Here is a 10,813-nt window from a genome sequence, read left to right as displayed (position 1 = left end):
AACATGAATTAAAACAGAATATAATGATTTCCAAAACATGTTCAACCTATATGCAACTGACTACACCAAAGACTAGATATTCAATTTTCAAACTGATAAACCTTGGTTTTTGCAAATATTTTTGATGCAGGGCCTCTGGGGGGGGGGGGGTCAAAGGTCATGGGTATTCTATGTTGGTTATTGGGCCTGCTGCTTACATGCAGAGATTTCTCCAGATTCTCTGAATCTTTTAAAGATATCATGGACTGTAGATGATAAAATATCTACATTTCTTGCAGTTGTATGTTGAGAATTTCTCTGAAACTATTTGCTCAAACAGTGGTGAACCTCGCCCCATCCTGGCTTATGAATGACTGAGCCTTTCTGGGATACCCAGTCATGACATTCACTTGTTTCCAGTTTACCCAACTCACCTGTGGACTGTTCCAAGCAGGTGTTTTTTAACATTCCTCAACTTTCCCAGTCTTTTGTTGCCCCTGTCCCAGAGTTGCAAGCATCAAACTCAAATTGAGTGAAGATTTGCAAAAAAAAACAAACAAAAAAAACAATAAAGTTAATTAGTTTGAACATTAAATGTCTTGTCTTTGTAGTGTTTTCAGTTGGATATAGGTTGAACAGGATTTGCAAATCGTTGTATTCTTTTTTACCTACATTTTATACAACGTCCAACTTCATTGGAATTGGGGTTGTTAATTTATTTCTCTTTGTGATCAATTATTATTTTTTAATTTAATTGAACATGATTGCGCTTATTAGCGAACAACATTAGCACTATTATGATGCAAACTGATGTCCGTATTTGCTCCCTGAACATGACGTCTTATATATGTGCTGGACTGAATAGGGGCTCAAGGCCAAAACTGCACTAATGGGTTTATATTTAGCTGCCTGTCTCCCAAAGATGCTCATATTGTTCCATTAGAGAAAAAGAACAAAAACCTGAACCTTTTTAATGGCCACTGACATAAAGCCAAACATTTGTTTCCGTTAATTTAAAAAGTCTTTACATTCGAAACAAAGATTTTTTTATTTTTTAATGTACTTTTTAATAACGAAGCTATGATGAACTCTCCATACACAATCATGCTTTAAGTTTTTTTTAGTCAAAGCTTTATATTTTCAGCCTTGGAACTATTTAGATGAGCCTATGATAGAGCACCAGACATGTTTTCATCTTGATGAATACTGCTGGTTTATTTAGGGATTATTTGCAGCTGGAGTGGACCTTTAGGTTCTTCCACTCCTGATCAAAGTGGCACACATGATGACCAACACTTGGGATTTTAGGTTTTTCTATAAATTGGATTTCTTAAGTCCATAATATTTTATAATTTGCATATTCCTAAAAGCTCATTCTTCTGCTCCTGGTGGAACTTTGGTATATTACCAGGATATACTGTGTTTCTTGGTGGGTAAGTGAGGATCATAATGGTGATGTGTGGTTTTAGTTGAAAGATGTGGATGACTTTTAATTGGTTGTCCACTTTTGCAAAGTAGTCTGTGTTTACAGACCTCACTAACAAAATGATAGGGAGTCGCAATGACGTCAGTTTGTTTGTGCGTATGTTTGCTCGTCCTTGGCAGAAATGGTATAAAGCCAATTGATCGCTCAGAAGAAAATAACTGAAAAGACAGAAATCTTTGGTGGAAGGGACAACAGAAAGACAAAGAGCAGAAAGACCAAGGAGAAAAGGTTATTATTATTATCATTATATTATTATTATTATTATTATATATTGTAGTATTTAAAATAATATACAGTTATGATGGTAGCTGTTATATGAATATGCGTTATGGTTCTTTTTGTCTGAAAAAGTTAACGGTGAACTCTACCTCACTTCATGGTCATAACGAGAGGCTTTTATTTTGTTAATCTTCTGCAGAAATCATAAGAATGCGTCCTCTGTTGCTATTGGTGGTTGCGGCAACGGTGGGCGTGGTCAAAGCGGCACTCAGTGGCTGCTGGGAGCGGCCCAGCTGTCAGGAGCTCGGCTCTGAGAGCAGCAAGATGGTAAATGCAACCAAACACTTTTGGTTTAATGAACTTATGGCCAATTCGGTCCAAACAATTAAATCTCTTTCCAGAGAGGTTCAGCGCAGCTAGATAAAAGCATATAAAATAAAAGTGGTCATGTAAAGTATCTAATCTTGCCAAATGTTCAACTATGTAACAGCTTGAGACAGAAAGCTGTGCAGCAACCTGATGGTTCTGATGGATCTCCAGTACCTTTTGCCTAATGAAGCAGCTCAAAAAGTTAATGGAGTGGATGTGAGGAGTCTGACAACGTTCCGGTCCGATCGTTTCTTTTTTTATTTTTTGGTTATTCTTTCTTTTTATCATCCGAATTCCAGAAACCAGAAAATAAAACCGTGTGGGAAACAATCCAATCAAGAGTGCATTTTGGATCAATTTCAAACCTTCGTCATAATATCCAATTAAAGAGCTGAATGGAGTCTGAGATAACCAATCACAGTTCTCCTTCTGTGACATCAGAGAATCTCACAGACGTGAGATGAGAAAACTATTTTCCTTTTAAGCTCAAGAACAATCTGCTAAGATTTGCTTTACACACGGAAGGAGTTTTAACTTACGAACTGGACAGGATAAAAGCATTACAGACTTCCAACCTTTTAGAGATGGATTGTTTTAATTAAAGAAACTAAAGTGGGTAACCTGGATGATTGTTGTGAGAGACTAACATGATGTTCTGAGAAATATACTTATTTGTTGCTCCAATAATTGTTGAGCTTGGCTTGATAATAAAAAAGATATGTGGTCATCTAAGTGAGCAGGAAGGCATTGCTCATCTGGAGATTAAAAAAATTACAGTTCCTCGCTCCCTTCACTATCATCTGCAGGGCCATCATGTCCGTCACATTGCAGCTAGAACAATCGTCACACACACATATTGAAGAGCCGACAAATCTGCAGACCTACAACTCGGCACAGAGTTTATTTATTAATCGAGAATCTTTAGATCCAACAGGAAGCATCAGAATGCTGGTCAATGGTTTTACCAGGCAACATGCCCATAAATAGCAATGTTGCCCATTGAGTAAGCAAGCTCCAGCAACAGAAATGCATAATTCAAAATTGTATAATTAAACTACAAAACCAGTGAAGGACAAAGGTTAAGAATGGCAAACTGAAACACATTTTTCAGTGTATTTGGAGCTTAAATCTGTTAGCAGGAAGTACACTGAACAGAAGTCAGAGAGGATGAATTAGATTTGTTGATTTTCCTCCATTTATTATTGGTTTGCTCAGTGCTGCTGGTTTCTCCACTGTCCTGCAGGAGTGTATCCAGTTCTGTGGATTTCACCCCCACGAGAAGACCTCCATCCTTGGCAGGGCTCACTTTCAGCGTCCCCCTTCATCCGCCTTTATTTCTCCTTCACCCTTTCCCTCCTCCTCTCAAGCCAAACACTCCTACTCCATGGAGCATTTTCGCTGGGGGAAGCCTCTTGGGAAAAAGCGTTATCAGGCGAAAATTCCCAAAGGCAAAAGTGTGGATGGGAACTCAGCTGAGTTTTTCCCTGGGGAGATGAGGAGGTGGGAACTTTCCAGGGAAAAAACTGCAGCTGTGGATGAAGAGCAGGTGGCACAAGAGGCAGCGGAGCAGCTCTCCAATGAGCATGAGGATAAAAAAGACATCCCGTACAAGATGAAGCACTTCCGCTGGAGTGGCCCTGTGGCGGGCAAACGCTACGGTGGCTTCATGAAGAGCTGGGAGGAGCACAGCAAGAGGCCGCTGCTCACACTCTTCAGAAACGTCATCAACAAAGAAGGAGAGGAAGAGAAGAGAGCAAAGTGAGGAAGAAGAAGGGAGGAAAAGAAGATGAAGAGGAGGAATAAATGATCAAAACAGAATATTAAAACGAATTGTTTGAAAACTTTCTATGTAACACAGTTGCTTTTATAATGTACTCTTTTGAGAGAGAAATCATATTTATCATCAGCAGCAAATGTTTGTTTTCAGTATGTAGCTTCTGCAAGAAACTGCTTTTAAACTGAAAATAATGCTGGTTGTTGATACTGAAACTTTTTATTTTAGACGTACTGATATACAAATATCACAAAAGATCAGAGAAAAGACTTGAAACACATAGAACAGGTTAGTGTATGAATATAGTGTATGAATATAATTATCCTATTTATGGATTATGTAACTGAAAGCTTCAGTTCTGTAAATTATTTTTTGATTGGTGGAAGTGTTTCTCTTCTGGATTGGTGATCAGAGCGTTTATTAAGAGACGGCAGAGGCAACACCATCTGAAGAATGAAAATACAGAGAATAATCATGTGTATTATTTGTTGTCTATCAAAAATCATATTTCTCTGCCATTTTTTAAAGTTGAAATTGTGATTCATGAATCAAAAATCTTTAAAAACAATCACATGTCATCCCTAATATGGCCACAAGAGGGGAGCAGTTAGACATGACTTGTACCTTTCTGTCTCTTTTTGTAGTCCAAATGTAAAGGTTAGGCATAGACACTTGGGTCTGACATGAATCCAGTCAGGAAGCATGGTGCAGTGCAGTATCACTATGTCATTAACAGAAATAAAGCCTGAAAATATGAATTTCTGTCAAATTAGCTTTTATCTTTTTTACTACAGCCTCTGCTTCTTATCTATGTATGGTCAGAGTTGAAAAATGTTGGAGGATAAAAGAAAGAAAAGCGTGGAGGTGGGTTAGGTTATGTTTTTGATTACAATCCATAAAGTTATTGTATATGTAATTAAGATTTAAAAAGAGTTGCAAGCAAGACATATGTGGCATGTTGTTTTTTTCTTTCCACATAGAAGTGCATGTCTGTAAACTATGGAAAAACAAAATAAACAGAAAACATATTACAAAGAGAGAAAGATGAGCACTATGATCATGAAATGAAAAACACTGAATATATATATATATATATATATATATATATATATATATATATATATATATATATATATGTGTGTGTGTGTTTGTGTGTGTATCAACAGATTTTCTAAAAGTTTTTCTGCCAGACATGCAGAAAGATATTAGGCCTCACATTCTTTAACATCAAAAAATTAGGCAGGAATTTATCAGAAGATGAAGATAGTGATGATTTGTTAATGTAACATATTTCCACAGATTTAAATATAAATACGTGAAATAAACCCTAACCCTAACAGATACCAATAGAAAGCTTTTTCTAATCAATGCTAACAGTGAATAATTGTGAATGGTTTAATAAAATAAGAAAAGGGTATTCCATAAATGAGAGTAAAATTGACTTAAAATGCTGCAAATATTTTTTGATACATAACAGTGGAATAAAGGGTTGAGTTATTGACTATAAGCAACGTCTTATTAACCTGAAGTCCCTCGTTACGTTATTCAGAACATTTCCATAGAGAGCTACTTTGCATCAGCAGCACCATGCTCCAGTGATCTGGGAGAGTTTATAGTCCTGAGAGTTGAACACTGGATGACTGACAGCTGTCCTTCATCACAACAGAAGACACAGAAATCCTCCTCATCAAAAACATGACTTTGATCTGCGTCCTCATCTGGACTCTCCTCTGCTGCTGCTTCACAGGTAAAGTCCAGAGAATCAAACTCCTCTCCTCTATGAACATCTGTCCCTCTGAAATGAAGCCGACAAAACCATGAAGCTGCTTTATGTTTTTGTCTCTTTGTCCTCAGAGTCCAAAATCCAGGTCACAGTGACTCAGCCTGCAGCAGTGAGAGCTGATCTAGGAGGATCTGTCACCATCAGCTGTAAAACTGGACAGAATGTTTATGTTTCGAGCACCAACCACCGTTTAGCCTGGTACCAACAGAAAGATGGACAAACTCCTAAACTTCTCATTTATTATGCTAGCACTCGAGAATCAGGGACTCCAAGTCGTTTTACAGGCAGTGGATCAAACTCTGACTTCACTCTGACCATCAGTGGAGTTCAGGCTGAAGATGCTGCAGTTTATTACTGTAAGGGAGAATTTGATGTGAACAAGTATGAGCTCCTCACACAGTGAAAAACAGTCATACAAAAACCCCCCTCAGTGTGACTGAACAGAAACTCCAGCTGGATGTTACAACAGACACTGACACAGCTCACTAAACACAGACACACACAGAATAACAATAATTTCAAGCTGATATCCTTTCCTCACAAATACATTCACATGAATAGTGAACGTTTGAATTTATTGCTGGTTTTGCAGCAAGCGTTGGGTTAACTTTAAAGTTTGAATATTTTAATACAACTGGAACAACAATGCTAGTTGTTGAAGGTAAAATTTAACCTAAGATTGAAATGAAATGTCATCATTTAGGTAAACATGAAGAAAACTCGTTAATCACTTAATGAAGATTTAACTCTCTTGGCTGAACAGAAATTTTGAAGTTCTGACTATAGTTTATTGAAACAATGATTCAATTGTTTTGGCTTCATTTTCTCCTCAGGACACATTACTTTAACAGAAATTAAAACTGTAACTTTTTATGAGCCAGAAAATGGACAATAATCAGCTTGGATTAAACTCTCTAGATGTTCATTATTTGGCCAACAGAAGAGTTTCAGCGTCTCTAAATAGTTTCACAGGCAGTAGATAAAACTCTGATTTCACTCCGACCATCAATAAAGTTCAGGCTGAAGGTTCTGTCGCATCGGACACTTTTAACAGCCATACATTTGACACATTTTTAGATGAATAATCTGTGGTCATAAATAAATATAGCAATAAATAGAACCTGTGTATCTCAGTGAGTTTGGATTTAAATAGAAATAATATAAAAACTGTGGTAAAAGTGTTATAATTCTGCCTAACTAGATGTTAATCGGTTATTTGTTCTCAACTTTCCAAACATTTGCTTATAAACAGGAACATCTTTTGACGTTAACAATTTCTATTTTCCTCCACTTAGAAGGTAATGTTTTTGTCTGCGTTTGTCTGTCCGCCTGTCCCTCTTTCCGTCTGTTTGCAAAATGTCTCAAAAAGTTATGAACGGATTTGATTGAAATTTTCAGACAAGGTGCGTATTAGGACAAGAAACAGATTATTAGATTTTGGTGGTGTTATGGGAAAATTCTTTTAATGCTCTGAACGTCCCTTTACCTCTCTCCTCTCTGACCTCTGTGTTTGGCTACTTAAGAGGAGAAGGGCTCTAAATTCATTATCAGGAGTTTTATGGTTAACACTCCCTGAAGTGTTATATCTCAAGGGATGGTAGATGGGTGCCCTCATAAATAACCTGGTTACCTCTGACCTGTGGTGGGGTCTAGGAGCTGTATTTCCAAACTCTTTTTAAGTTGAGATAACACCCACTTACTGGTATAAAATACTGTCTGTAAATACTGTTCGGGGCTCTACTTCACTGACTAAGCTCAGTGACAGGGTCTTCAAACGCTGTATGCCTTTGAATAAACGTATAAAGACAAAGTCGAGTCTTTCTCTTGTTAATGAGTTGTCTTCTCTCCAACTTTAATAAGAAAATCCCCAACAGTGGTGATGTGGAGCCTTGGAGGATGTCTGTGCTCTCTGAGTGCTTTTCTAGTTTAGGCATTTTCTTATGTTTTAATTTTTTGTTATCTTTAACAGCACAAGGTTAAATAAAATCCCTCAAGACATATCTTTTTTCCCCAAAAAACAAACAGTCTTACAATGTGCTGAAACATTATAGACCTAAAAATAGTATAAATAGTTTTGAAATGTGAATTTTGTTAATGACATACAAATAAGAAAGTTTTTTATTTTTTTTATTTTTAGAAAATACCCCTTTTACATTGTCAATTTGTCTTTTGACAGATGCCTGTATTAACTCCAACAACAAATAAAAAGGTTTTTGTTGAAAATAAATTCTAAATTAAATTAGCCTGGAGTATGAATAATATTTGAGTTGAACTGTGGTGCTGCTCTCTCAGCAGATTGGAGGAAATAGCCTGGCATGGAGCTGGAACTGGAGATTAAGATATGTAGGCAAAATCTTTCAGCAGTGAAAAGGAGGCATTATGAGTTGAGCTCCATGTGACTGACTCTGTGTGTTTGCATATGAGTCCTGCCTCTCTGCTCCCAGTTGTTAAAGAGGTCAGAGTTGATCAGTGTCTGTCCAGGTCTTTCAGAGTCACTGACACACCAGCAGAACAATGAAGATGTTACTGACTCTACTGCTGACCACCCTGGAGCTCCTGGTTCAGGGTGAGATTCTTAAGCTAAAAAACTTGGTCTCATTGCTATTTCAAGATGATGAAGCAACACCAACATAGCAGTGCTGACTTTCATTATTCTTTGCTTCATGTTTTATCATTTTATTATTTTACTCTTCCAGGTTCGTCAGGAGACATAATCATGAGTCAGACTCCAGGATCTCTGTCTGTTGTTCCAGGACAGACTGTCTCCATTAAATGTAAAGCCAGTGAATATGTTAGCAATGAGGTAGACTGGTACCTTCAGAAACCTGGAGAAGCTCCTAAACTGCTTATTTATTGGACATCAAATAGTCAGCCTGGAGTTTCTGATCGTTTCAGTGGAAGTCAGTCTGGAACTGATTTCACTCTGACCATCAGCAGAGTTCAGGCTGAAGATGCAGGAGTTTATTACTGTCAGCAGGACTACAGCACACCGTTCACACAGTGATACAACGTGGTACAAAAACCTCCCTCAGCTGCAGAGGAACTGATCCACAGCTGCACTGAAGCAGAAGATGAACATAAAATAATGTTCATAGATTGCAAAATAAAAAATGTATTTATCAATTAAAATAATTTTTTATATGATGTATAACTTAATGAGCAGGATCTACAGCTCATCATAATTGGGCCTAATAATAATATTAACAATAACCAGCAGCTGTTCCCCTTCAGTGGAAACAATCTATCTCTACAAACATGCTGCACTAAGTCAGTGATAAGAAAACTGGAAACCTTTTTTTTATTTAAGATTACCATAAAGAAGACAATTTAAGGCTAATTAAATCTGAATAAATTCGAAGACAAAACAAGAGTCATGATTTGTATTTTATTGTTTTTTAAACAACTTGAGCTTCTGAGCAACTAACAGAGATTCTGAAAATGAAGTCCAACAAAAATCTTTAAAGCAAGAAATCTGTAGCAGAATAAAACCTTAAAAAATAAATGAATCAGCTCAGGACTGGGAGCACTGGTCTCTCCTCAGGGACTCTGTGACTGCAGTCTAGGAGCCCTGGGTGGCCTCACAGGTCACAGAGCCCACCTTCCTCCACTGGTCCGCAGGGAGCCTCAGGGTGCTGCTCCAGCTGTAGAGGCCGTCCTTCTGCAGCACCCCGGGGCTCCTGCTCTGCTCCCAGCTGCTGCTGCTGCTGCCGTCCACCTTCCAGGACAAACTCTTGTCTCATGTGTCTGGCCCTTGTAGGCCAGACACATGAGGGTGGCCTTCCCCTGCAGCAGCTCCTCACTGGAGGGGGGCAGCACTGTCAGGGTGGGACGAGTGTCACCTAGGAGATACCATTCAGGTTAGAGAACTGAAACTAAAAAGCTGTCTCTCAAACACCAATGATTTTCTAAAAATGTTTCTGCCAGATGTTACTGAGACACATTGTTTCACTTCGCTTCAACAAACCTCTCATGCATATCAGCACAGAGAGAAACTTCATAACTTTACTTTAAATGAATCAACAAGAATCCATGAAGAATAACTTGAACCTAAAATAAGTCTAATATGCTTTTAAGAAATTGTAAATTTCCACATTTATAAAGTACTTGTGCTGCATCATCATTTACAAATTAAAATTTACAGCTCTAAAAAATGTTTAGTGGAGCAATTTATGTAAAGAGTTTTGGTGCATGAAATATTTTCCATCTAGAGTAAAATTGCGCTTGGAAAAAAAACCAGATTTAAAATAATACCTTCTATTATAATAACACAGATTATAACTATGATCTCTTTAGCTTGGCTGAATCTCTGATAAAATTAAAAAGTCAAATGAACTGAAACCAATTTTAAACATATAACTATCATACTGCTATTAATATACATCTATTTACTATTCTTATAGTTTCAACAACATTTCATTGATTCTAACAAGTTTACCTCAGTTGTTCTTCACTATGATCAATGTTTATATTCAATTAAAACTTACTGCAATGAAACATTTCTCTTCATCAGACACTAAAACATTTGGTTCAAAGACAAATGACATCACTATATAACATTTAATATTAAATGTATTAAACATTTACTTCCAACATCCAGTCTGGTTCCTCCACTGAACGTCAACCACAGTGATACAAACTGATTGAGGCGTCGTACAAAAACCTCTGACTGTAGAGACACGACTCTCTGACTCCGACACAAACATATTTACCAAAACATTTGTTATTTGTGGAATATTATTAAGTAGTATGAAAATAAAGCAACAGAACATGTAGCTTGGATTGTAAACATAATGATTATTATTAATATATCAGTTAAAGTATTTAATTTACAACTGGATCTTAATAAATTAAAATGTCATTGAAAAGTTTATTTATTTCAGCTACTTAGTTAGTGAAACACATTATATAGATTAAATACACAGACAGATGTTTTCAAGGCTTTCTTTCTGTTAAATATGATGATTTTCTGCTTAAAGCTAATGAAAACACAAAATGTTATTTAATAAATTAGAATGTAGCATAGGACCAATGACAAACAAAACGTTTTAATACACAAAAGTGGTCTTAATGATAAGTGAAATGCATGTTTAATATCTGCTTAAAGGTTTTTTTATTTTATTTATCAAGTATACTTTTAATCTGCCAAACAGAACACTCATTACATTTCACTAAGATGTACCCGTAGGATTGCAGATTGCAGCAT

At 36.8% G+C, this 10,813-nt stretch overlaps 1 protein-coding gene, 1 pseudogene and 2 gene segments (V, D, J or C); 3 read left to right on the top strand and 1 right to left on the bottom strand.

Annotated features, from left to right (window-relative positions):
• The first annotated feature begins 1,476 nt into the window (after positions 1-1,476).
• On the top strand, positions 1,477-4,858 carry LOC124879197 (pro-opiomelanocortin-like). The gene is made up of 3 exons (XM_047383631.1): positions 1,477-1,693; positions 1,884-2,011; positions 3,297-4,858. The coding sequence occupies exons 2-3, from the start codon at positions 1,895-1,897 to the stop codon at positions 3,813-3,815; spliced, it is 636 nt and encodes a 211-aa protein (XP_047239587.1). The 5' UTR covers positions 1,477-1,693; positions 1,884-1,894; the 3' UTR covers positions 3,816-4,858.
• Positions 4,859-5,382: 524 nt separating this feature from the next.
• LOC124879205 lies at positions 5,383-6,537 on the top strand. The segment is given in 2 exon segments: positions 5,383-5,574; positions 5,682-6,537. Coding segments are annotated over 2 exon segments (384 nt in total).
• Positions 6,538-8,085: 1,548 nt separating this feature from the next.
• On the top strand, positions 8,086-8,748 carry LOC124879216. The segment is given in 2 exon segments: positions 8,086-8,176; positions 8,307-8,748. Coding segments are annotated over 2 exon segments (360 nt in total).
• A 223-nt stretch (positions 8,749-8,971) lies between these two features.
• On the bottom strand, positions 8,972-10,813 carry LOC124878721 (annotated as a pseudogene).

This window comes from Girardinichthys multiradiatus, chromosome 13 (genome assembly GCF_021462225.1).
Source record: "Girardinichthys multiradiatus isolate DD_20200921_A chromosome 13, DD_fGirMul_XY1, whole genome shotgun sequence".
NCBI classification, from domain to species: Eukaryota; Metazoa; Chordata; class Actinopteri; order Cyprinodontiformes; family Goodeidae; genus Girardinichthys; species Girardinichthys multiradiatus.
This window is presented reverse-complemented; position numbering and strand designations above follow the sequence as displayed.

Bases quoted from the DNA above. Each gene is read 5' to 3' on its own strand.
- LOC124879197 (XM_047383631.1), top strand. From the start codon at position 1,895: ATGCGTCCTCTGTTGCTATTGGTGGTTGCGGCAACGGTGGGCGTGGTC. The intron at 2,012-3,296 runs GTAAATGCAACC...ACTGTCCTGCAG, and splicing joins GCTCTGAGAGCAGCAAGATG to GAGTGTATCCAGTTCTGTGG.